Here is a 25,869-nt window from a genome sequence, read left to right as displayed (position 1 = left end):
ACAAGCTCTAACTCTCAAACTATCAATAAATTCAACAATATCTTAATATCTACATAATATCTATTCTATCTACATCAAAAAGACAAACTGTGATGCAGGGGAACAACATATTAATAACCAACCTGGCAATACAAATAAATCTATAGTGTTATAAATGTTCTAACACGTATGTACAAAAGAGTACTACTAAATATATTTCTTGTAGGATTTACATGACATTAACAGAAATGGTGAAGCCTGCAAGACAAATCTAAGGGCCAAAACGATTGGTGTAAAATCTCACCAATCAGAGCAGGCCTCTGTGCTGTCAGCCAATAGGAAGGCAGTAACGGCACCACGTTGCATCTTAAGGTTTCACAACAAAACAGGAAGAGCAGAGCTAGTATGTGAAGTCAGATTAAAGCTGTGCGGTCCGTCATTTTAAACTCATGCTGTATTGTAATGCAATACTGTAAACATAATAATGTTTTGTCAGGTTATTACGTTTAGTTTATTGTAACACCGTCGCCATGTCGTCATGGCTGATGCACCTGAGCAGCTCTTTTCTGTCTCATGCAAACATCGCAGCTTTAACGGTCTTCTTGCTGGTGTATTATTTACTTGTTGTTTACCGGAAACAGCAGAACCTTAAAAATATTCCTCCAGGTCCGAAGCCATGGCCGATAGTCGGCAACTTCGGAGGCTTTCTAATCCCCTCTTTCATGCGGGGGAGATACGGACATCAGTCAGAGAGCACCGCCGACATGAACGCCATGGATGTCTTTGCACAGCAAGCCAAAGTGTACGGTAACGTGTACAGTATTTTTGCAGGGAGTCAGCTGATTGTTGTGCTTAATGGTTATGAGGTGGTGAAAGATGCGCTGTCGAACCATCCCGAGGTGTTCTCAGACAGACCGGACATCCCTGCTGTCACCATCATGACCAAGCGCAAAGGTGAGCTGGCAATAAAGTTTTTTTTTTATGTCTGTGGTGAGTCTATAACAGAAAGGCATGCGTTAATCATGGTCGGGTTCATGGTTACTCTCCAGGTTTCTTTGCATTGTGCATTTTCCATCAAATAACATCTGCACTCCTTGCAGACAGCCTTAACTGACTAACCAAAACCTGACCTTTCTTTGGCCCTGCATGTTAGGTGCAAACAGGGGCTTTGTTAATTACCATGAGCCATAATCAATCTCTTTTCTTGTTTAATTGAACTTCAGGTATAGTCTTTGCACCTTATGGGCCAGTATGGAGAAAGCAACGCAAGTTCTGCCACACCACACTTAGAAACTTTGGCCTGGGGAAGCTGAGCCTGGAGCCGTGCATCCAGCAAGGCCTAGCTACCATCAAAACAGAGCTGCTCCGACTGAACGAGGAGTGTGGTGCCGCTGGCGTGGACCTGACTCCACTCATCAGCAATGCAGTGTCCAACGTTATCTGCTCGCTGATCCTGGGTCAGCGCTTCCATCACGAGGATCGAGAGTTCCGCACCATGCTGGACCTAATGGTGCGTGGGTTGGAGATCTGTGTGAACAGCCCTGCAGTCCTCATCAACATCTTTCCTCTGCTCTACTATTTGCCTTTTGGGGTGTTTAAGGAGTTACGGCAGGTGGAAAGAGACATCACCATTTTTCTGAAGAGGATCATTACAAAGCACCGTGAAACCTTAGATCCTGAAAACCCCCGGGATCTTGCAGACATGTACTTGATGGAGATGTTGGCTCAGCAAGCTGCTGTAGATGAGGACAATAGTTTCACAGAGGATTATCTCTTTTATATTATAGGAGACCTGTTCATTGCTGGCACTGACACCACCACTAATTCAGTTTTGTGGGTTCTGCTCTATATGGCCTTACATACTGATGTACAAGGTAAAAGTAGCTCCAGTCTATTCTGTTATGTGTTTTTGATAAATAAATCTAGAAAACAACTAATACATATTTGGAGCAACGAGTGTGAATAAAAAAAGAAGTTGAAGTTGAAAAGCTGCAGTAACCGACAGCTCCAATATTTCCTGGTTTTAGGATAAACCCACGTCTGGATCAATTCTGCATTTAACCACTTCTGTATCTGTGTCACCACCATATTGTTTAGCTCATCAAAATATGCATTCACCACAGCATTCTAGCACATTTGATTGATTCAATACATAAATACTCAATGTTTTTTCTCCTACTGTTTTGACCTAAGACAAGGTCCAGGCAGAGATTGATAAAATCGTTGGCAGACAGCGGGTGCCATCTTTGACTGACAGAGGAAGATTGCCTTTTACTGAAGCCACCATCATGGAGGTGCAGAGACTGACTGTAGTGGTTCCATTGGGTATTCCTCACATGGCCTCAGAGACAACAGGTAAAGAGCAACTCTATGATTTTTGTGCTGCAGGAACTCATGGCTAATGCAAGCTTACAGGAAAAGGAGAGCCATTTTTGCATTTTTAGGTTTGTGTCATTTTGAGTGTAGGATCCATTGGAATGATTAACAGATCAAATAAATCATAATCAGTGATGAAATAAGGCAACAAAACCTGCATGCGATGCCATTTCTCACTTCTCGTTTATCATCTTTCATCAAATCATCTATTCTCTTCTCATGGAAACATGTACTAAAGTGATTTTTTTTTACTCTTATTTTCAGAGTTTAGAGGCTACACTATTCCCAAAGGAACCGTTATTTTGCCCAACCTGTGGTCAGTCCACAGAGACTCCACTCTGTGGGAGGATGCCGACACTTTTAACCCAGCACGCTTCCTGGACCATGAGGGAAAACTTCTCAGGAAAGAGTGCTTCATACCGTTTGGGATTGGTATGCCATTCCTTACTCACATGAGATGAAAACAGTCATTTACACAGTCTGTGTGCACCACCATCTGATTTCAGCTCTGTTTCTCTCAGGTCGCAGAGTGTGCATGGGTGAACAATTAGCAAAAATGGAGCTGTTCCTGACAGTCACCAGCTTACTACAAGCCTTCATATTCAGACTCCCTGAGGGAAAACCTTCTCCTCCGCTGCGAGGACGCTTTGGCCTGACACTAGCACCCTGCCCGTATACTGTGTGTGTCAGTGCTCGCAGTTAATGGTAGGGTAGGAGATTTTGAAAACTCAGTGAGAGTCAGCCAGATTTTGAAAGTAAACGCACGCCCCTTTCTCTTGGAGCTCACCCCGAAGCCACGCCTCCCAATCACAGGGACGCGCATTACCTGAAGACGAGCTGCGGTCTGTGACTTTGGCCATCATGCACGTACCTCTCTGGTGCGTGCAGAGCAGGAAGAGAGTGACAACCAGCCAATACTCTGCGCAGGGTCCACCTGGAGGATTGGCTGATGTTTTTAGTGTTTTACAGCTTCCACAGATGATTAATATTCTTCATTTTAATGCGAAACTGCTGAACTAATTGGTTGCTATCGGATTGTAAAGAGAAGTTACACTAATTTAACAAAAAGTGCATCAGCATGAAATCTACCCTACCTTTAACACATTGGAGCAGAGTTTCAGTCAACAGCGTGGTATGAATTCTTAATGTCTCCCGGAGAGACATTGCATATTTTGAAAGTATATTTTTGAAAGTAAGAGCATGGCCTCCTCTAACTGACTGAAAATATTGTTTAAGTAATTGTAAAAGTGATGACAGCTACTTTCAGAAATGACAATCTATTTATTTCAATAAGGCATTTTATGCCATATACATTTAATAATAAAAAAAACCACCAGCTGAATATCCGTTGTCTTATTTTATTAGTTTATGGTTTAACTTTACTATATGGAAATGTGCAGCCATATCAATACAAATAGGAATATTTTTCTGCTAAACGGACAACAGCATGTATAATTCCCTACATTGGTGATTTTAATTCATAGCTTGTGTATGTATGTATATAGGCCTATATATATGTTATTAACCGATCCAGCACTGTGAAGAGTTTATGTGATCAAGTATGCTTAAAATGAGGTTTTCAGGACAAAACCAGTGTGATATTGTGAACCAATGCTCTAGAGCAACGTAAATATATAGAATCTGCATATGCACAACATAGCCCAGCAAATATATATATATATATATATATATATATATATACACACACACATACGGTAACACGGCTCGATGGATAATCGACAGAACATCGTCAACCACCTGTTATAATGTATATATATTTATCATTTGTTCGTTATTTTTCTTAATATATTTGCACTTTTTTATAACTTTATTTAAAAACGTTTCTGAAATGTAACACTACACCTTGGGAAGCACGTAAAGGCGTCTGTGTGATCACGTGACCTCGTCCTCTGCTCCGCATGTGCAGTGTGTCCTTCATTGAGTCCTGTGTGTACACACATACATACACCGCGTATCATGGCTTTCTTCCACCAGATCTGCAGAGGTTTTTCATCTTCGGCTGTCAGAGCTGTCGTTATTAAACATGTCACCATCATCGGAGGAGGACAGATGGGCTCGGGTATTGCACAGGTAAGCTAAGGAATGCTCATGGGCCGTTTAGCTAGCTAGTTAGCCACATTATGACGTCCTCTGTGTGCTGTACACAGTGTTTGAGACGTCCTTCACGTCTTTATTACAGCTTGCAATGTGTTTTCCATTGCGCATTGTCCACATTTAGTCAGTGTGATTTCTCTGGAAGGTTGCCGCTTCTACGGGGCACTCGGTGACACTGGTGGACACCTCTGAGGACATCCTGAAAAAGTCTGTCAAAACAATCGAGGGCAGCCTCAGAAGAGTGGTCAAGAAGAAGTTTGCTGATAAGCCAGAGGTAAGACGCACTAAATCAATACATCACATGAGTGTTTGTGAAGTATGTTTACAAAATCGATGGACAGTGTTTGCCTGTGTGTGTCTGTGTGTTCTAGGCAGGTGAAGAGTACGTCCAGAAAGTCCTGAAGAATGTGTCCACCTCGAGTGACGCAGGCTCAGCAGCTCAGGGCACAGACCTGGTGTTGGAGGCCATTGTGGAAAATCTACAAGTCAAACAGGATCTCTTTAGTCATCTTGACAAACTGGCACCTGCGTAAGTGATAGTTTTTTGATTACAGGAAGTGACTTTTTTAAGACTGGTGCAACAATCTGGTTTATTATTAACTGCTGTCTGTATTATGTCTAACATTTTGTGTGTTTTTCTGCACTTCCTGGTTTAGACACACCATCTTTGCCAGTAACACATCCTCCCTGTCTATCTCAGACATTGCTAGCTCCACCAGCAGACTGGACAGATTTGGTGGCCTTCACTTCTTCAACCCAGTTCCCATGATGAAGCTTGTAGAGGTAGGGCCTTAAACATGTCTTATAACAGAGAGCAAGGCAGCTTACATTTCACTATACCAGACCAAATTATACAGCAGACCTGTATGTGGGGCTGAAAGACAAAATGTAAAATTTGTCTATGTGTATATTGTACATGATTATGTACACAAATCCACATAGGTGTAAAAACACGTCATTTATTTGTATTATTATTATTATCTCCACATCTCCATATATAATTAAAAAGACTTCCGGTTTCTTACCCATTCAATAACACATTTGTTTGAAGAAACCTGTGTAATGTGGGAATCACACTGCAAGCATTTAAAGTATTCATCTACCTCAGGTCTGTGGAACCTCTGCAACAAGCCAAGAAACCTTTGATTCCCTCATGAACTTCAGCAAAGAGCTTGGAAAGACACCAGTGTCCTGCAAGGTAAGGTTGCTGGTACCCAGTGCCACAGAGCTTTACATGTCCTAATATGATATGTGGAAATGATTGGATTTAAAGAAAATACTGTAGTAACACATGCAAACAAAAACTACAACAATGTCCTACATCTCATTTCCAGGACACCCCCGGGTTTATTGTAAACCGCCTGTTAGTGCCTTACATACTGGAGGCCTACCACTTGCATGAGAGAGGTGTGTATATCTAGACATTATGTCAACTGCTCTAATGATTTCTTTAGCTTCGAATCTTTAAACTTCTGTTGTCTCACTCAGGCCATGGATCCAAAGAAGACGTTGATATTGCTATGAAGCTTGGCGCTGGTTATCCAATGGGGCCCTTTGAGCTCTCTGACTATATTGGACTTGACACAATAAAATTCATTTTAGATGGTGAGTAAAAAAGCCTGACGATGTTTCAAACAAAAAAACCACTTAAGTTTTTGGCTCTAAGCTTTCTGCATAATCACTGAACGACTTGAGCTTAATGTGTATGCAACGATAAACTATTCTATATCTTTAGGTTGGAGAGTAATGGATCCCAACAACCCGTCCTTTGCCCCAAGCGAACTTCTGAACAAGTTGGTCGCCGAGGGGAAATTGGGCAAGAAGACAGGAGAAGGATTCTACAAGTACAAGTAGATCATTGTGGATGTGTAAAGCCGTCTCTGTGAAGCTAGTCTGACTTTGGGAAATGAAGCCGCCTGTAAAGAACTGATGCCAGACCCAATCTGACAAGTGCCTACACAACAGATCAACTCTTATCTGTCAGTCTTTGTTACTACAGGAATCCACCCAATGACCTCTGCTGTATGAGTGTGTGATGACATGTGATTAAATAAGAGTTTTCAGTGACTTGTTGTTTGTTCTGCTTGTTGGAATGAGACTGCTGTTGGTTGCTCTATGGCAGCATTAGTTTTTTCTCTTCACCGTGTGCTGGGGCAGGAAGTGAATGCAAAACATTCCCGGACATGATTGTATAGTGGGTAGGCCCTGAGGCCCCTGCAAAATAGAGGAGGTAAATGGAAACATTTCTTGATGCTGGAAATACACACTAAAGCAGTTTTGCAGCTTCTCACAGCTATACAGCATGTCTTCTGTATAAGAGATACAGGTGTGTTGTCAAATTGGTTAAGATGTTTCCTTGGTTGTGTTCACTGTAGTTGCAATGAGCCTTTTATGGACACCAGAAAAAGGGACATTAATTACCAGAGGTATCCTGTGTTGGAGCCACAGTTAAAAACTGAAATATCCTGAAATAACCCTGATGAAGGAAGAAGAAACAAGGAAACTGTTTTCTTTTTACATGTGCAAGGAGGGAAAAAGTTGTTTGTTCATTTACAACTTTTGACTCCCCAAATTACCATTTAAATTGACATCTTGTGTGTAGTTCGTGGCTTCAGACAAGATAAAATATTGCTTATTACTTGTCATTGTCCACCATTTAGAAATCTAAAAGGAATATGTGGTGAGTCTAATAAGAGAAAGGATGTGGCTTTGCTGAACATAAGTCTTGTTCTTGATGAATAAAAGTGATCCGGCAGTATAGAGTCCAAAACATGTCAATCTGGTTCACTAAAATATCCCATTAACACAACATGAACACAAGGTGGTGCTGTTTTACTTGAAATACAACTTGATTGGATCAGAAAAGCACAACTCACATGTCTGTAAGCATAATTTCTAGATTACTTTAACAATGTCACTGTTGCCTGTTTGAGTAAAATGTACTAAATAATATGTTTCTTCCTGTTTAGTTGAGATTCAGTTATTTTTTATTTTATTATTGTCAATGGGGATATATTACTGTTGGTTATTTTGAATTTTGAACTGAGGTGGTGTTTACCCTGTTTCCACCACCACGTGTCACTGCTGCCTGAATTGTCCAAGGATGACAAACAGACTGGTGTATCTGGCACATTTAGCTCTGGTCTCTCCACCACACAAGTGATCAAATGAGCCAATGGTGCCCTTTTATTTTTTCTTTAAAAAAACAAAAAAACAAAAACATGTTGAAACCATTCAAATATGACCACTTGGGAAGCAAAATGCTAAACCAAGATAATAGTGACCCAAAACATAATAATAATAAAAAAAGGAATTCATCAAGTAATACTAAAATAGAGCATAAAATTTAAAATGTTACAGAGATGTTTGCATGGATTAAACAACATGGCTAAAGACCACACTATTAGCTACCAGAGAGAAAAGACAAAAAGGTCCATTGCAATAAAAGAAAGACTGACAAGTGCTGGGGTAAATATATATATCTGCTTCATTTGTCATGTTTTAGAACAATAAAATATAGGCCTCTGAGCTGTCACTCTCGCCTTTGTCCTAATGTTGCCTGCAAAAATACCAAGAAAATCGACATATCCTGACAGTTTTAAAAAGTACACATACTGAGCATTATTTTACATCTGAGCAAGACTCGAGGTCACTATTTGTTACAAATAGTTATCAAAAGAAGCCTTATGTTTCAATTTTCTGCAAGACGCTTCAACAAGAAAAATGGCTTTCCTGTGTCCAAAGCTTATTTTCATATATACCACTATATAAAAAAAACAATATTAAAAAAAATCACTAAAATATACACCAAGAAATTGAAACAAGGGTTCAAGATACAAAAAGCATTCAAAATAAAATTCAGTCTCAAATGAAAAGCAAATCAAAACCTTGATCCTTTTTTTTTTGTTGCGCCACCTGGTCAGTGACAAATGGCGTCTTGAGGACGTTTCTTAGACAAGATGAGATCCCTCCATCTTCCTTAGTGCAGTCTAAAAAGAGGTGTTTGGTCGGTCGGGTGAAACCCCAAATGGTCTCAAAAATCCAGTGAGAGAGAAAGAGAGAGTAGGGAGGGAGGTGAAGAGGGAGTGAATGTCGGCCTAATGAGCTATACAAAGGAACAGAGGTGACAAATAACTTATAATAACTTAGTAACAGGAGTGTTTGGGCGGTGCAGGAGAGAGGTTTGTGCGCACATCACAATTGCTGCTGTTTTTCAGTGCAGTGCCTTGGTTTGCTGTAAAGCTGAGATTTGAAAAGGAAAACTGACAAAACACAGACGTCAATTGATGTTTTCGGTGAGAGAACGTGATCGTGTGAGGGTGCTCCTAGTAATTATGATTGTCTTATTCAGTTCAGTGTCTCTACAGCGGCGGCCTTCGAGAAGAAGGCGGTAGAGTCCAACAGTGAAGTGTTTTTTGGTGATGGTGGTGCAACTGTGTGGAAGGAAAGGGAATAGGGGTCAGGTAGGAACAGGTGGGGCTTGTGAGAGGTGGAGGTGGGGGGGGGGGTGTAAGGGGGTCCTCTGAGAACTGGAGGCTTCAGTTTGGAGATTTAAGGGTCTTCATGGAATCTAACAGGCCTCCATCTCTAGCAGAGGGCCCGTAGCTGCTGCCTTTCCTTTGCATGTGGAGAAACTGTTCCGTTTTCCTCCTGGAAACACAAAATAAGAGATGGAGGGAAAAAGAAGACATTAAATCAACCACATCAACTATGAAGTTACTGCATCTGTATACAAACTCGCACACCAAGCCACATTCACACACTAACCAAAACCAGACATGTGAAAATGACTCAGAGTGACTCTGAAATGTCACTCTGCAAGCATGCACTCTGGTTCAGGGCGGGACAGATAATCTGTCATTACCATCTATATAATCAATCATTAGAGTTTTCTCTCCTTAGCGTTGCAGCTGAATGAATGAAAGCCTTTGCAGCAGTGTTGAGAGCTAAGCACTGAACTACAGAGGGGTCAGAGGTCAGCGACAGGATGTGGGCCGGTCTACCTTTGATCTAGTCTAACATGGGGGTTGCCGTGACCCAGCTGGCAGTGCTCCGCAGCTCTCTGCTCCTCCCCTCTTTCGCCCTCACCACCCAATTGCTTTGCTTCTGGTTGACATTTAAGCCGCTACCGCAGGTGGGCGACAGGGCAGCAAGTAAAGGAGATTCAAGGTCTGTCCCAATACTCATATTTGCACTTTTAAGAACTTGCTATATGGCCACACACACACAACACATCTGTTTACATCACACTTGTGCTGCAGCTCTGAAGCTGCATTCAGAAATAAATGTATCTCAGTGTCCACTGCACCACACCCTCTGATTTCAATGTCTAAACTACACAGACTTACTGCAGATTGTGCCCTGATTGTTAACATTAGTTAATTTTCCTGCAAAGGAAACAGCACTGTTTGGATGCATTTCAGAAATCCTTCCAATCCAAAGAGACGATACTACTACTAATGACACTAAGATGAGCTGTCCTTATAAACCCATGTGTGTCCCAATAAGCCTCCACAGGCACTTAGGAACTGTGTCGATTACCAAAAAATACGTCACACAAACATCCACTTGCAGAGCCACTGTCACACAGGAGCATCACCGGAATGGCTGAGTTGGTTAAACTTATAAGAGTTCATTGAAGTGTTATAATAATTACATGTTCAGGTATGGATTGATGCAAAGGTGTGACAATGTTACCTGAATCCACGTTTGTAAATTTGGACCTGTTCTCTGACAGGGAAATTGTTTGTCAAGCTGCAAAAGTGTTTTTTTTCCCCTCTTGTGATCCAGGTTTGAGCTATCATAACAGAGTTAGCTTCAGTTATTGACAAGCCAAGGAGAGTTATTTTAGACCCGAGCAGCATCAAATAGAATCAGTGATCAAAGTGGAGAGGCAGAGACAGAGGTGGATAGATGCCTCCTGCGACTAAAAAGATGGATGTTACGTGAAGACGAAAAAAGGAAAAGAAACGGTATTAGCTTGTTTCTCCCTTGTGGCAAAACCAAATGTGTTTTTGTAGGAGAAACGTCAGTTGAGCCCTGCTGCTGACTGCATCTTAACACTCAAAAAGTCTCAACACACACACACACACACACCACCCAGCAGACTGCTTTACCACATGTGGATAAAAGGGAACAGGACAGAGGCCACCTTTCCCGAGGAGAGCTGACCCTGCGCTCCACAGAGCAGAAACTGAAAGGAACACAGCACTTGGAGAAAAAGAGAGAGCCCCTGTCGCTTTTATTTACCTCCGCCGCCCTCCCTCTTTTCATCCCAGGATCTCAAAGCGGGCTCGCACGCCCGGCCCTGCACCCAGTTTCCTGGGGAGCATTTTTCCTTCCCCCACCACAGACATGAAAAGAACTGGCCTTCCTGCCTGGGGAAGAGTCCTGAGGGGCTGCAGGCAAGAAGTGTGCGAGCGTGTGTGTGTGTGTGTGTGTGTGTACGTGCATGTGCCGCAAGTTTTTAAAAAAAAAAAAAAAAAAGGATTGGTGGTAACAGCAGGGGTGTGTGCTTGCGTGGAGGTTGGTTGTAGGGGGCAGCGGGCCAGTGCTTCACAAGGTCCAGCCGACACAAACACTGGGATTCAAGAGCAACTTGACCCCTCCTCTCCCCCTCACCTCCTCCTCCTCTGCCTCCTTCTGCATTAGTGCTGAGGAATGCTGGCTGGACTTTTTTGCAGGAAATGAAACGCTCCTCTGTTCAGAACGCGAGTGAAGGTTTAGTCTCCCCCTTTTCCCTCTCTCTCTCTCCCTCTCTCTCTCTTCCCCAATTCCTTTGCCTCTACGTGATGGAGGGAGGGAGGAAGGAGATGGAGGAGCTCTCACCCCGCTTTTTGAAGTGTGGGAGGTTAAGATAACTGGCACAGCCTCTCGCCTCAATCGCCGCTTTCACCTCCCAAGCCAAATCAAAGCGCCCGCAGCTGGGGCCCGCACACCTTATAGCCCCCTAACCTCCATCCCACCAACCCACCCACCTCCTCAGTTCTCTTGCTCCCCATGTGCAGCTCTGGGGTTTCTTTTGGTGCCATTAAAAAGGAAAACACTGCCGACAAATTACTCTAAAAATAAGCCAAGTGGAGAGAGGTGCAGACTTTACCATGGCAGAGAGATTTGGAGGAGACATGAGAGGAAAGATTGATAGACTACAATAATGCAAGTGAAGCAGTGCACCTCATGTCTTACATGATCCCAGGTCTTATTTTTTCAGTTCAAGTTTAGACCTAATTCAGACTTGGGAGCATGTCTGGCACTAAAAATAAGCCTGACAGGACAAGACACAAAAACTCACATGCTTTCACATGCTTTTAGGTTGCACTCAAATTGATACCCTAAGCTAAGGTAACAGTGAAACACATACACACCCACACAAACTGATCACTACTAGAATCTAAATAATCATTCTTTGTTTCACTGAAACAGTGTTGGTATAAGGTTGGACTATACGTTGTGTGTTTTCCACCCTCTTGTCAGGGCCTGCTTAACTGCTTTTAATAAAGAAAAACAAATACAAAACAAAATATAACATTGATCAAGTCCAGTCATGATTGTAGAATAATACAAAAAAATTTAAAAGAAGGGAAAATCATAACAAGTCTGATCAGTTTAGGAGCATCTGTGTGAATGGAGAGTTGGCCAGGGTTATGATTACATCACTTACCTGACTTTTGGATGTGTTATGTAATCATATTGCCTAATCTTTAACACTAACATCAAACTGACACTTTCTTGACTTCGAAGGTCCTTTATTAACAAATGAACCAGCTTTAACTTTATCAAACAAGCATTCATCCTCCGCCACTGAACAGTGCTCACATTTTTTTTCCCAAAATGGAAAAGAAGGGACGGGACTTTGCCTCTCTGTGTCCACACCTTCTGACTGGGGTCTGGTGCCATGACTACACAGCTGGCTTTAGTGACACCTTTTCAAAAGGAGCCTTGACTCTATAAAAATGGTGGCAGTGTGGCTCTTAAAGACAAAGGGGTAGAATAAAAACGGACATCCCATTAAATGAAAGCACCTGGAACAGACGCCCTGCACTGTCAGCACTTCCTTCTGCTCTGAGACATTCAACATAAAAGAAAAAAAAAAAACGCTTTGAAATTTTTAACCTCCAATCAAAAGGCAGACTCAGGGGACGTTGTATCTTTTCCTGCAGGGCCTATCAGAGACTAAAAGGCTCAAACTAAGAGGTTAAAGAGAAAGAAGAGGAAAGACTTTGACTGTGTTAAATATTGGAGCACTGGAAAGGGTGGGGTCTGCTTGTGGTCAAAAGGGGAATGGGGAGAGGGGGGTGGGGGGACACCACAACCCCAAACCTCAGGCATGTGTGGGTGAGACTAGGGGAGCACAGGAGTGTGGGAGGAGGGGGAGGCAGTGGGAGGCATTGCCCACATCTGAGGCGGCATCGCTGGGGGCCCGGGCAGCTGAAGTCTGGCCATGTGCCCCCGCACAGCTCAGTCTGAGCCACTGCAGGCGGGGGATGTCAGGAGGGGGGGGGGGGGCGGCGGCACATTCAAAGAGCCAGCACAATGACTGTTCCCTCTGCTGTGGTCTCGCTTCAAAGGCCGCCTCCGCCACTCATATTCACCATCAGCACAGAAGAGCGGAGCAGGAAAAGGAGGAGCGAGTGAAAAGAGGGAATAAAAAGAGTGGAAGAAGAAGTTTTGCTTCTATTAACAATGGCCAGACAGACTAGAGCGGAATAAAAATAAACACCACTTCCTCCAGCACCACTGTCCTCTTCCTGCCTTACCTGGAGGAGGGGGCTTTAATTCAGAGATAAGCATCTCATGAGGGGAACGTTTTATAAGGTCACATATCTCCGCCTCTTCTGAAAGGCTGCAGTGCCTCAAGGAGGCTCAGGGGTGAGGTGGTAGAGGGTAGAGAGAGAGAGACAGAGAACGGCTGCGAGAAAGAAAGGAAGTGGGGAAGACATGACAAAAAAATGAGACTGAACCCTCATACTGTTACTGCAGCTGGCTAAACCACAACACAATAGACCCGTGACTCAATCAAAACAAATTTCAAGCTCCAGTCTAAACAATAGCAGCACTAAAGCAGCATTTTCTCCCATGTAAACACAGACCTTTAAGAGGGTTGTATCACCTCTCTTGCTCTGTCAAATAAGGTTGTCAGGCCACGATGGGACAGCTACATCAGGGTGAATGATATGTACCTCTGAGCTATAACCACACATACATACCTCAATTACAGGTCCGTTTATTAGGACTCCACAGAGTAGGCTTTGTGGAGGTCAGGAAGAGAGGGTGAACATTTCCGAATTCATTTCCTACCAACAGTAACACTAGCCCGGGCGTAGCTCTGATTTAAGCCCAAATCTCTCTCCTACACCTCTTTCCATTACTTTTTTATGTGTGAAAAAATACAGTTTGAAGAACATCCTCTCATCTAACGTGCTGCTTAGAGCCAGACCCACAGTCACTTTTTAGCGATTTGGATTCCTTCCCCAATTATCCCAGGTCACTAATAAGGCAGGGTGTGGAGGCACTGGGCTGTGCCACTGTGGCCTGGAGGCTCAGTGCCAAATTGAAACGACTCTGGAAAACGGAGGCAGACTCTTGCCTAATTGCAGCCGGAGTGTGTGGATGGCTGCTCAGATGTGTATGTGTGAGAGAGAAAGAGAGATGTGTAGAGAATGAGGAGGGTCTGAGAGAGAAACAGAGAAGATAAGAGACAACAAATAAAGACAGACAAAGAGGGAAATAAATGAGCATAGGACTCTGAAGGATGAGTGGCAGTTGAGTGAGACTGGGTAAACTCAGAACTCTCGAGAATGTGGGATTTTCTTTTGGCCCTTCCCTGAACACACTCACTCCCGCTCCCTCTCCTCTTCCTTGCTCATCAAAGTCTTTTGACAGCTGACTTCTGGCTGCACACATCAGAGGGAGCAGAGCTAGGGCTCAGCGGAGACGGGGAGAAGGAGAGAGGAGGAGGAGGAGAGAGAGTGGCCACCAAAGCTCCTGCATGAGCAACACTTTCTTTTATGTTTCTGGATGAGGACATGTAGTTAGAAGTCACCCTTGATTCACTTACCATACACTCCTAATCATTAAGTAACCCTTCTAAAAAAAAAACTAGACAACCTTGATCATGTGATTGAAACTACATAAAATCTGCTTTGCATGTCAACAAAAGAACCCCTTCATAAAAAAAGGTGGAGCAACATGACTCACTTGCAGTTTCATGGCAAGTGTTTGCAACTCCTTGTTAGATTAAGCCACCTTTGTTAAAAGTGCCCCCCCCCCCCCCCCCCCCCCGTGCAAAAAAGTGTGCAGTGGCTGAAATGGGAGAGCGGCTCGAGGGCATGTATGTGTCTCAGTCAGATAAACATCTCCAAGGCTGTGAATCAGCAGGCTTAGTCAGACAAAAGGCTGAGAGCACAAGAGGAAGCAAGACAGAGAGAAACTAAATAAAAGAGGGATGCAGAGAGGAGGAGTTAAAAAGTGCACACTTCCAGTCAGAGAACCAAAAAAAAAAAAAAAAAAAAGATACGCCGGGGTATGGAGTGACGAGGGAGAGACGGAAACTCTTAATTTCACAATGTCAGAGTAATGACTTCTCTGAGAGCTGTTCTAGAGTGGTGAGAGCCAGCTGTGTGGTGGGCCGTCTGTTTGACATGCTAAAGATAACAAAGAGAACCAACATCGAGTCATAAAAACGCTGCTCTGACTGCAACTTATGGTTTGCCTAACAGGCAGAAACCATAAAAATATGTTGATATGAAAATGCATTTTCCCCTCATTAATCTTCCTACACTCAAGTATTTCAGTTTATCAGGTTGAATGGTCTTTATTATGACTGTACATGTGCTAAAAAAATAAAATCTAAAACAGAGCAAATGTTCACCTTCACACCAACGGTGTTGATAGTGGTGGTCAGAATTAACCCATTAACAGATTTTCACTAAAGAATTTTGAATACAGGAGGAGAGACAGATGGGGTGGAGGCTGGGGCGGATGAAAAGACATAGACAAATGAGTTAATTTAAAGATGTTTTTGGCGTCTACAGCAAGCTAACCTCAATCCAGCTCTTTGGGATCTGCATAAATTGAGGGCTTGGGGAGTTGTGGCAGTATCCTTGGTATTATGCATATTAGTTTAAGGCTGTCACTGAGAATCAGCGAGGGTGTCCATCCCGCTGCGGCTAGGCGCTGCTAATTATTGGATCAGAGATAAAGTGCTTTTTAGCGCTTGCGCTTTGAAAACCGTCCGTGGTGAGGAAAAAAAAGAATAAAAGAAAGACAGGAAAAAAAGAAGGGAAAACAGCCCAATTTTAGGTTCAGAGAGAGACACTGGGTCAGAAATCGATCGAAGTGGAAAACCTTTGTCTGGTTGGGGCGATTTTGACATAAGACCAGATTTGTCACATCTGCCCAGCTTTTTCCGCTGCCAAGAGGGAGCGGAATAACAGGATGCTACCAGACTCACAGGGAGGGAGAGAGAGAAGGGAAGATGGAGAGCAAAAAAAAGAGTAAGGAAGATTGAGAGGGAAAATAGAGTTGCCTTTACCACACACTGGGAATGTTAATCCTTCATTCAGCAATGAAAAAAAGGAACAGTGACAGGTTCAGTGAGGGTTTGACATTTGATCTGAATCAATATATCGCTACACATCTTTCACATGTTAAAAAAAAAAACAGCACGACTATGGTGTGCCTTTGTTATGAAAGCATTATAGACACCCAAAAAACCCCAGATACCATGAAATCTTATTAAGGTATAGCATCTCATTAAGTTCCTGCCAAACAAGCTGCTGGATGCTGCTCTGCTTCACAAAGACACAGAGAGACAACACATGTAGTCCATATGGAGCTGGGAGGACTTCCTAGCCTCCACCAGCAGTTAAAAAAAATGTTCGAGGCTAGCAAACTGTTTTCAGATGTATTATTTAGTATATTTAGAGTGAATGAGCTGTCTGATTTATTAAACAATGTTTTTCAAAACACAACATCTGACCATCCACCCAGCACACAAAAAAATACTGAACTGACTGGAACAAAACACACATGAAGGCTTGCTTACACACACACACACAGAGATTATCCAATGCATAATGTGCTAAGGCCACAGAGCAAACTCCACACACAAAGCACAATCCCTCTTCAAGCCTTAGCACCGCTGACACAATGACTATGGCGAGGTTAGGGTGGACCTTTTTAGGATTAGTCTGTGAGCACATACTCTGAAGTCAGTGTTTAGCAGTTTAAGAAAAAAACTTGACATGTACTGAAGTGGACCAGACATAGAGGGGGCATAGAGGGGTTGTCTTACCATATTCTCAGATGTACGCCGTTTTCATTCTCTGGCCTGTACCTGCAGAAAATTGCATCTTTTTTAAAACTTTTTGAGGTATCTGGACGGCATAGATCAGAACCGTCCAGTGTACAGACCAAAAAGAAAATACTGACATTTGACTTAATTCTCAGTGGATTACAGTTGCAGTGCTAAAAGGAGGATCAGAAGCACGGCTAAACAAGGTCAGCAGAAAGACATACTGTAGTGCAGCAGGCAAACAAATAGTGCATAGCCGAGAATCTGTAAGTATAGAATGGACAGACTAATCCCAAAGTAGGTGTAAGACAGGGATGAGAGAGATGGGCTGGGGACAAATGGATGGAGGGGAAATACAAAGAAAGTCTGCTGAGACCGGAGTGTAGTGATAGCAGGTGAGAGCCTGGTACAACATGTCCCTCTTTAGTGGAAGATTAGGTATTAGGTAACAGCTTTAACACAAAATGCCGCTGATGATGTATGTTTTATGACAAAGATGGTGTAACTCTCAACTTCAGAATGCAACACTCAAAAGAATAAAAAGCTTCAGGGACTGTTGCTTACCTGTGGCCGTTTCCTGCATTTTCTCCCTCTTCCGCTTCTTCTTCTTCCCCTAAAACATATACAGAGGAACGCATAAAGTGTGGCTCCAGCACTCACGCTCACTAGACCACTCTGATATCCTGCTGCTGACTGCCATGTTCACTCATCCCCTGCTGGGCATCCTACCAGCATCCCCCGGCCTCTGGACTCCACCGCAAAACTGCAACGCTGAGAGGGGTGGCGGGAGGCCTGGTCTGATGTGAAGTGTGCTCTACCTGCTCTCAGCTGATTTAAAATTATCATTTTTTCGAGTTGTGACCATCCTGACTGAATAAAAGGCAGCTGGTTCTGCCGCCGTGACCTCTCCATGTCTACCTTTGAAGTCCCTCTAATAACAAACATTAAGTGCAATTAAAAATGCTCACTATAATTAGGCTGGTGAAGAGCGCCACTCTTTTTCCAGTGAGGTGGTGGGAGTGTGTAAGGATTTATAGCTTATGCTAAATCCCCAGGGGGGAGACTATAGGTATAGATAGCAGTGTAGAGTCGTTCTAGTCAAATATGAGCAGCACTTTGGTTTCCTGCTGCAAAGTCTGCTAATCCACTTATTCATGAGCTAATCTGCCTTCTACTGCTGCGGCAGACAGGGAAGAAGAGAGACTGAAGTGAGTGAGAGAGTGAGTGTGGGTGAGAGAAAGGATGAGAGAGGGGGGGGGGGGGACACAGCAAAACTATGAATGTTACACACTCTCCATGCCAGTGTGTTACCTATTTTGGGTGTTTCCAGGCATGCCAGTGTACAGCTGAAGATTTTTATTGTGGGAGCGGTCACAGAATGAGACCCTAGCTCTTAAAGATACATGTAAATAATGTTTTGCATTAACAGTATCTTTATCTTTCTGGTATACCATGTAAAAGAGCCATTCCTCTACATTTCCTTCCACCCACTACCCGTCAAATATACCTGTACTAACAAAGCTGGAAATGAAATGGGATCTGGGCTAACTGTCACACGCTGACGTCGGGCATCTTAAAACTCAGTGAGGCAGTTTTGTGGTGGAGAGGTGGAGGCAGAAAGAGGAGGGATGCTGTCGATGTCCAAGGGGAGGCAGATAAACACCACAAAAGCACTTTGGTGGTGGAGTGAATGTGAGTGCTGGAGCCACACTTTTAATAAAGGCTGGTGCTCTCTCTCTCTTTCACAAATTTCGTACACATCGCATACTCAGAGACAGCATTCAGTCACATACACATACTATGCACATGTACATACGTACTGATTTATATGCTAAAAACAGGCTGCATCCTATAACCAGCAGAACCTCCCACGTACACAACATGGGCAGCTGGGGGATGAGAGGTTGCTGCCGCTGCTGCTACTGCTGCATGCAGCACTGTACAATCCAGCTACCTCACCTCAGCTGCTTTTTACATCTGAAGCTCCATGCTGATATGGAACATCAAAGACTGGCATAACCATTACCAGGCAATTTTCACTCACAGTGGCAATAATAGTGTCCATGATACTACAATCCATTTTAGTGTGGGTGGTACTATAAGAGTGAATTACAGTATTATGAATTACACATTAGGCTGACACAAAGGAGCCAAAAACAGAGCCCATTAGCATGGAGAAAACTAATGTGTATGTCATTCTTGTGCGCTGTACAAGTCATGCATCACAGACATAAACAAACAACAGAAATTCACACACACGCGCACCTCTGCAAGTCTGTTCTGTTGATACTTACATAATTGTCTCGAGCGGACCAGCCTGGGTAGAGCTGCATGTGGAGCTGCCGTTCCTTGCGGGCTAACTCATAATACTTAGCTTGCTCTTCCCGAGATAAAGCATGCCACTGTTTCAGTACAAAGGAGATCGGAGAGGAGGGAAAAAAAAGCATAGTCAATTACTGGCATGCACTTGCATGTTCCCTGCATAGAGAAATGTGCTGGTGTTTTGGTAAAAACAAAAAAAAAACCTTTTCAACTTCTAAACGTTTGGGGTAGAGAAAAAAAATGGGGATAAAAGACACAAAAAAGAAGGGGGGAACATGATGAAGAGATTAACATACACAAGAGTCACAGAGGGAAAGAAGAGAAGGAAAAAAAAACTTTGATTTCATATCAAAACACTGCTTCCAATTTAGCAGTGCTTTTTATTCAAACTATGTCAGCAAGCAATTACTCTATGCAGGCCACAAACTAGGCTTTGCTGTGGCTGGCTGCCTCAACCGCCGGGCCTATTCGTTAAGGCTTTTAACATGGCTCTGTGGTTCCACTCTTTTCCCAATCCTCAAAAGGAACAAATTTTGTCATTTCCAACCATGCCATTATCCAGGCATATTTTATTAAAGCCAGTTTGATTAAACGTCAGTTAGATAGGCAGTCTGCATCTGTGCTGCTGAGAGGGAAGTAATTGGCTTGGGCAAATCATGACAATAATCACAACTAGTTCATAAAAGCCTCCATGTTAATAAAGAGAGGGATCTTTGTACTTTTTCCAGCTAATTGGGTCTGGGGAGTCAGTCTATGCAGCTTCTTCAGAGCCATGAACTGTGATCTGTCTGTGAATCAACAAAGATAAACTACAGCCAGAATAAAAAAAAGAACCGTGTATTAGTGCACACCGGCTCTGTGACCTACCCTCCGTCCCAAGATCTGATTGATGGCAGCGCTCTCCTTCAGCGTGCACTCTGCGACCACATTCGCACGCATTTCTTTCATGTAGAGCATGAAGGCGTTTAGCGGCTTCTTGATGTGCGGTTTTTTGGGCTCCTGCTCCTTTCTCTGTTCGTGCTGGGATTTCCTGTTGGAAGAGAAAAAAACATAACAACATCATGTATGGAGGTAAAAGAGGAAGGCACGAAATTATAAGAAAATGAGAGAGAATAAAGGAGAGAGGGGAATTGTGGTGGCGCGAATGGCGACAAAAGCAGTAAGGGTCTGTCTGCCGTTGGCCAACGGTGCAGCAGCGTGAGAGGGCCTGCCACGCCATGGACTCCTGCCTCTTTAATCAGTCGCAGCCCTTCATGCGGAGAGATTACTTCACCAGTAATGGCAACCAAACCTTCTTGTCCACAGCACATTGGCAATAGCTTAAAACCAAATGCTCCCACTCCTGACTTACTTTCTAACAACCTTTGTGATAGTAGCACAGTCTTGGTATGAGGATGGCCATGAATAATGGAAATATCAGTGATAACCACTTCAGGGCGCTCGCAGCACTTCCCACTACATACAGTCCGTCTATCCGAGCACTAATCTAGGACCTGTATCGGTTGCTGGCTAAGAGTGTTATGATGATATGATCCCTGAGGCTGAGTGAAGCACAGACCAGTTATCAGTGGAGCTCACCACTTATCTGCTCACATCAAGACACTGAGAACAAACCTCAGACAGACGGTTTGTTCAGCGGTGGACTAATGTAGAGTCCACAAATACCTGGAAGTGTGTCATCTCGGTAAAACTGTTGATAGAGGGGTGATGGAAGAAGCTACAAAAACTGCACGAGGGAGCTTGGAGGACTCACATGTGCATGATGTCAGTTTCATGCGGAGGCTCGTGTTTGATCTGTGGGTTGACGATGGCTGGGTGGGGGATCCCTGTGGCGTGGGGACCTGGGGGGCCGGGCGCCATGTGGTGTGAGAACCTGAAATCACAGCAGACGGAAAACTCACTGATTAGTAAATGAGGAGGAGGAGGTTTGGTAGCAATGGAGAGAGGTCCTCACGCAAAAATCTTCAGTTTCCTTCATGGGCAATTTGATGTGCTGACCACTGTCAATAAAAATAATATAACTATATGAATCCGGACACTGTAGAGAGGGCCACATGAAAATGACCACATCTTAATATGAGCCATTCCCAAATCATCTTTGGTGAACTGCAGGCAAATTAGATTAGTTCCCGAATCAGACTGTTCAGATTCGACTTGTGTGTCGGGACCACCAAGCCCATATGCTGTGATATGAGAGAGGCGTCAGTAACTAGAAAGTTTCACTGGTCATACAATGTTGTGATGCAGAAGGACGAGACCTGTAGGTCTATTCACTTCTACCCACACGTTTCAAACAACCTGAAAATGTGGATTTTTTTTAATGGCCAGAGTTTTATAGTCAATCTGGATACAATGTGGATATGCCTAAAACAGATCTGCAGTCTGAACAAGGTCTTATGAGAATGCAATTGGTTGGGAGATGACTGTGATTTTTATTTTTTTTTACAAATAACTCATGTTTATGCTTTGGACTTGTAAAGTCTTTGTTTCTTTCTTGCGTGATCCTACAAATTGGCACACATGCTGTGGAAGTTTTCCAGCTAAACATAAAGAGATCTTTACACAGGCTTTTCATCCCTGGTCACATCTTCAATTCTCTTAATAAATAGTAGAGTTTGTCATCAGATCATCTGTAGGTCCATATCGACCCGTATCATGGGTTAGTTTCTTTTTTATTTGTCATCATTATGTTTCATTTGGTTATGTTAAAATATTAGTTATGTAAAGAATGTAAAATGCAATAAACGGCATCGTCACTGGTGCAAACACAATGGACCATCATCACAGATCCAAAATCACCATGTTTGTAAAAAAAATAGGAAAAGTCATGAAAAAACAGGCCCTTGTCCGGGAAAGGGTGCCTGAATGAAGACCTAAGCTCATATACTGTAGGCATTAAGAATTAAGAAGGTGTGAAGAGTACAAAAGAAGGAAGAGGAGTCTGGTCTTCGCCCACCACCTGATCCTGCACCTTACATCTGGCTTCACTCAGTGTTTCCCTGAAGCCAAGGAAGCCAAAGAGCTACTAAGGAAAAAGAAACGATACGAAGGGGATAAAACATGCAGGGAATGGAAGCAACAATGATGCAGTGAAAGAAGCAAAAAGAAAAGCTACTAAAAAAGTGCTGAATGAAGTGAGTCTCAGAGAGAAGTGCTTCCAGAAAGCTTTGATGGGGGTTAAGCAGCCATATGGGTATGCAGGGGCACGTTTGTGGTGATGTGTTTGACATGTGCTGGGCACACAGAGGAGTGGCGTGGCTGAAGCCGCGGCAGCAGACACAGCCAAAAGGAGACCTCCCCCGTGGAGGCTGCAGGCCTCCAGTCCTCCCCTCAGTTACACAATGCTGTAACAATGTCCATGTGACAGACACAGGACATTAACAGGCCCTTGTTTGCAGGTCTCATGAAACAGTGCATGTTTTTATGTTTTTTTCTGAATGTGACTCACCATCCCAGCGATGGCGTGATCTGCCCAGGAGACATGGAGTAGAAGTTGGGCATGTCTGGTCCGGGGTGATGCCTTGGCATTCCTAAACGACAGGCAGATACAACTGTTAGAATGTCAACACCGACCAATATTCATACTATGCATGTTCAAAAATATATTTTTTAAAAGAGTAGAAATATTGATTGAGGTCCTAGAATGTGTGTAAATATTTGGATCGATGCAGAACTTTGTGGATTCTAGACCTTGATGTCACCTCAAGGTTTTCCTTCTAGCTTTAACTGATGTCTGTAAGCTGTGGACAAGGACAGCAGATATGTCAGGACATGAACATGGCTCTTGACCTCACATTATCAACCAGTAGAGAAGGATAATATTCTGTCCGCTTAGCCATCCACCCAGTGTGTTTCTGCGGCTTTAAGCTGGATAAATTAGTCTTCCTCTTTATGGTGCTCCCTGTAGACACAGGATTGACTCAGACTAACTGTCTGTGGATCTTCAGAACTAAGCTCCTCCATCTCCAGCTTGCCTGCTCCTACTGGTCTTCAAGGTCGAAGGGTCTCTTTTTGTGAGAGGACTAAAGGATGACAAATCTTGATTTCGTGTCTAACACCCATTTTTTTCTCATAACAGGACTTGAAAGAGTAAAGATATCAGGAAATGCACTTTTACATACAGGAAAGTGGAATGTCCCTACATGTGTGATCGAGATAACATAACACACACACATAACACACACACACAAAGAAAGGAGGGCAAATGCCTCCAGATTAGCACCCTCTTTTAATCCCTACTGGAGCCTGCCCTTTCTCTCTGTCTCTGTCTTTTCTTTTCCTCCTTCTCTCTCCAGGCTGTGGTCTGAAGGGGCGTCCCTCCTCGGAGAGGCTAGCCCGAGCCGGAGGCTTATATCTGCAAAGCCAATGTTGCAACGTTGGATTCATAGCACGGATAGCACTGCTCCCCGCCCGTTAATCCACCACCTAACACTCCTTAGGGCCCTCCTGAAGGCAGAAGGGAAGGAGGCAGGGGCTGAAGCAGCAGGGGAGGAAGAGAGAGCCCCAGCGCGTTAACCTTGTCACTCACACCACTAAGGTGCCTAATTACTCACTCCCCCCACTTCACACATTCCCAGTGATATCCAACAAAAAACTTGCATTTCCTCTTAAAACAGTAAACATATGCCTATTTTTTTAAACAAAACACCAAATATAGCTTAAAGTGTAAAATCTTCTAACTCCCTGCGCCACCCCCCACACCCGCACCCTACCCACCACCCCCTTTCCTCCACCGTCCGTGCGGCCCTGTGCATATTAGAGCTCATAATGAGAAAATCCATGATTGTTTTTCATAATTAACGAGTAGATCAAAGTCTGAGCCCACTAAGGAAAGCAGAGCAGCAATTGGTCGATATGTGTGTGTGAGAGAGAGAGAGAGAGCGAGAGAGAGGGGAAGAGTGAGAGGGACAGCAAAAAAGAGAATAAGAGAGATTTCTTTTTAAGCATCTTCAGCTTAGCTCTACTGATATACACTCACATGAAGATGCCTAGGGAAATCATTTGCAGCTAATTCTGCAACTGGATTGCTTGGACATGGATTTCTGTTAGGCTGCAAGTGCAAAAGATCAAATAGTAAGAAAAAGACCTCCAGGGGTCCTTTTTGCTCTTCATTGTCAGAGACCAACATGAAGAGTAAAACGGAGTGCAGTGCTTCATAAACTGCACTACATGCCAGCACGCTTCTCAAACCTGTGTTTGTTGTTTGAGTCTGTTACCTGCCTCCACTACAAAAATATATCAGACGCATGATTCTTCTGACATATGTGGAGCACAGTTTCTTAATATGTCCCGCTCCCTTCATCTCACTACTCTATTCTACATTGTTATTTATAGCAGGTCCCTCAGAAGTCACATCATCATCATCATCACCACCGTCTACATCCTGTCTGATCTCTCCTCTCCTTTTCAACTAGCAGCCGCAGGAGAAGAAAGAACAAGGAAAAAGGGACAAAACTATAGCAGGTCCATGTCTATTATTTTTTCTTGCATTAATTGAAAAGCTGCCAAAGTCTCCAGCAGTGTGGGGCTGAGGAGCTTGTCCAAATGTCTGAGGAGGCTCCTCTGCAGCTGTCAGAGCTGCAGCTTGATGCTGCTGCTGAGAGGCAAAGAGAGCAGAGGGAGAGGGCAGCAGAGCTCATCCCACAGGCTGCTTCAAATGAGTTCATACTCACAGATGATAAGGAGGAATGGCTGTGCTGTGACATATTTTGTGTCTCTGCAGATTCCTAACGGTGTTGTTAGATATGAAGGTAAAAAAAGAAATGATAAAAGTTCCCTATTCTGCATTATTTTATTTATATATTTTATAATAAAATCCCACTTGATTTCTGACCTTGAATAGTGTGAAATACTGAAAAGTGCTTTAGAAACGCAGTGCGAACTTTAAGTCAATTTAAAAACAAATGAAAAATTTGAATTCAAATTTAGCAAAACTGCTACTGTATCCTCCACTAAATCCCTTAAAATAATTTTCAAAGCAATAAACACAGTCATTCAAATCCAGCAGCTACTGTCACAGGACTCATATGCACAGGGGACACTAAGGACACTAAGGACACATCGCCGTCCCTTTTTAAAAACATGCTTTGATTAAACAGTGAGCGGCACGTTGGGCCAGGTTTATAATAAAGACCAAATTATGCTTCCAAAATGTACTGATTTCAGGATAATGCATATTGTCACTGGGCTGACTGGTGTAGTTTTGAAGCTGCAGATGATGATGATGAGTCATTCGTGTTAAATGAGATTGTCGACTATCTCCTGTTTTGCAATTTTGTGATGTCCGTGGTTACTACTGTTGTCTCACTGACAAAGTTCATAAGAAAGCTATCTTTTTTCCATCTTCTTTTAATAAATAGTGTAGGACGCACCAGTGTATCCACTGTAAAGACCATGCATAAAACACTGCTATTGGCAATCGATGTCATTGATCTAATTTCAGTGAGTAGAACTGACTAAAACAAAAGTGAGCACCAGCATCAGACAGGTAATCTCTGTCAAGTGATTAAACCATCTACTAGATCAATGTGACACAAGCTAACTTGGTGCCTTTGTTAGGCCTTTACCTTTGTTGGCATCCTGAGGGTGATGGCCAGAGTGGGACCCTGGAGCAAAGTGCTCATCACTGTACGTAATCAGTGGGGTGAGTGGGTGGACTGCATGGGACGGCTGCACCACGGGAACTTTGTTGGACTGTGAAGGGAGAAACAAAAGTCAAATTAGAACCAGTTTGAAAGAAGAATACCATGAAACGTGAGCTTCAACTGCATTATTTCATGAGA

The 25,869-nt window shown here is 43.3% G+C and overlaps 3 protein-coding genes across 4 annotated transcripts in view; 2 read left to right on the top strand and 1 right to left on the bottom strand.

Moving 5' to 3' along the window:
* Positions 1-373: 373 nt before the first annotated feature.
* cyp2u1 (cytochrome P450, family 2, subfamily U, polypeptide 1) lies at positions 374-3,154 on the top strand. The gene is made up of 5 exons (XM_028406464.1): positions 374-933; positions 1,203-1,853; positions 2,173-2,334; positions 2,620-2,787; positions 2,877-3,154. The coding sequence occupies exons 1-5, from the start codon at positions 510-512 to the stop codon at positions 3,056-3,058; spliced, it is 1,587 nt and encodes a 528-aa protein (XP_028262265.1). The 5' UTR covers positions 374-509; the 3' UTR covers positions 3,059-3,154.
* A 1,104-nt stretch (positions 3,155-4,258) lies between these two features.
* hadh (hydroxyacyl-CoA dehydrogenase) lies at positions 4,259-6,537 on the top strand. Its single transcript, XM_028405132.1, has 8 exons — positions 4,259-4,446; positions 4,616-4,744; positions 4,842-4,999; positions 5,127-5,253; positions 5,579-5,668; positions 5,805-5,877; positions 5,959-6,075; positions 6,206-6,537. Exons 1-8 carry the CDS (start codon positions 4,333-4,335, stop codon positions 6,322-6,324), a joined length of 927 nt encoding a protein of 308 aa, XP_028260933.1. The 5' UTR covers positions 4,259-4,332; the 3' UTR covers positions 6,325-6,537.
* A 1,222-nt stretch (positions 6,538-7,759) lies between these two features.
* The window catches only part of lef1 (lymphoid enhancer-binding factor 1), a 38,254-nt gene continuing 20,144 nt past the window's right edge, over positions 7,760-25,869 (bottom strand). The window contains exons 4-11 of one of the 2 annotated variants that reach the window (XM_028415473.1): positions 25,654-25,780; positions 22,536-22,617; positions 20,841-20,960; positions 19,955-20,117; positions 19,060-19,167; positions 17,330-17,378; positions 16,766-16,807; positions 7,760-9,120 (exon numbers count right to left, since the gene is read on the bottom strand). In XM_028415473.1, coding sequence (XP_028271274.1) covers positions 16,773-16,807; positions 17,330-17,378; positions 19,060-19,167; positions 19,955-20,117; positions 20,841-20,960; positions 22,536-22,617; positions 25,654-25,780 — 684 coding nt within the window. In that variant the 3' untranslated portion in view covers positions 7,760-9,120; positions 16,766-16,772. The remainder of the gene's footprint in view (positions 9,121-16,765; positions 16,808-17,329; positions 17,379-19,059; positions 19,168-19,954; positions 20,118-20,840; positions 20,961-22,535; positions 22,618-25,653; positions 25,781-25,869) is intronic. The other variant, XM_028415483.1, reaches the window with a different exon arrangement.

The sequence above is a fragment of the Parambassis ranga genome, chromosome 1, assembly GCF_900634625.1.
Source record: "Parambassis ranga chromosome 1, fParRan2.1, whole genome shotgun sequence".
Classification (NCBI taxonomy): Eukaryota; Metazoa; Chordata; class Actinopteri; family Ambassidae; genus Parambassis; species Parambassis ranga.
The sequence above is the reverse complement of the archived record's forward strand: the minus strand, read 5'-3'. Positions and strand labels throughout refer to the sequence as shown.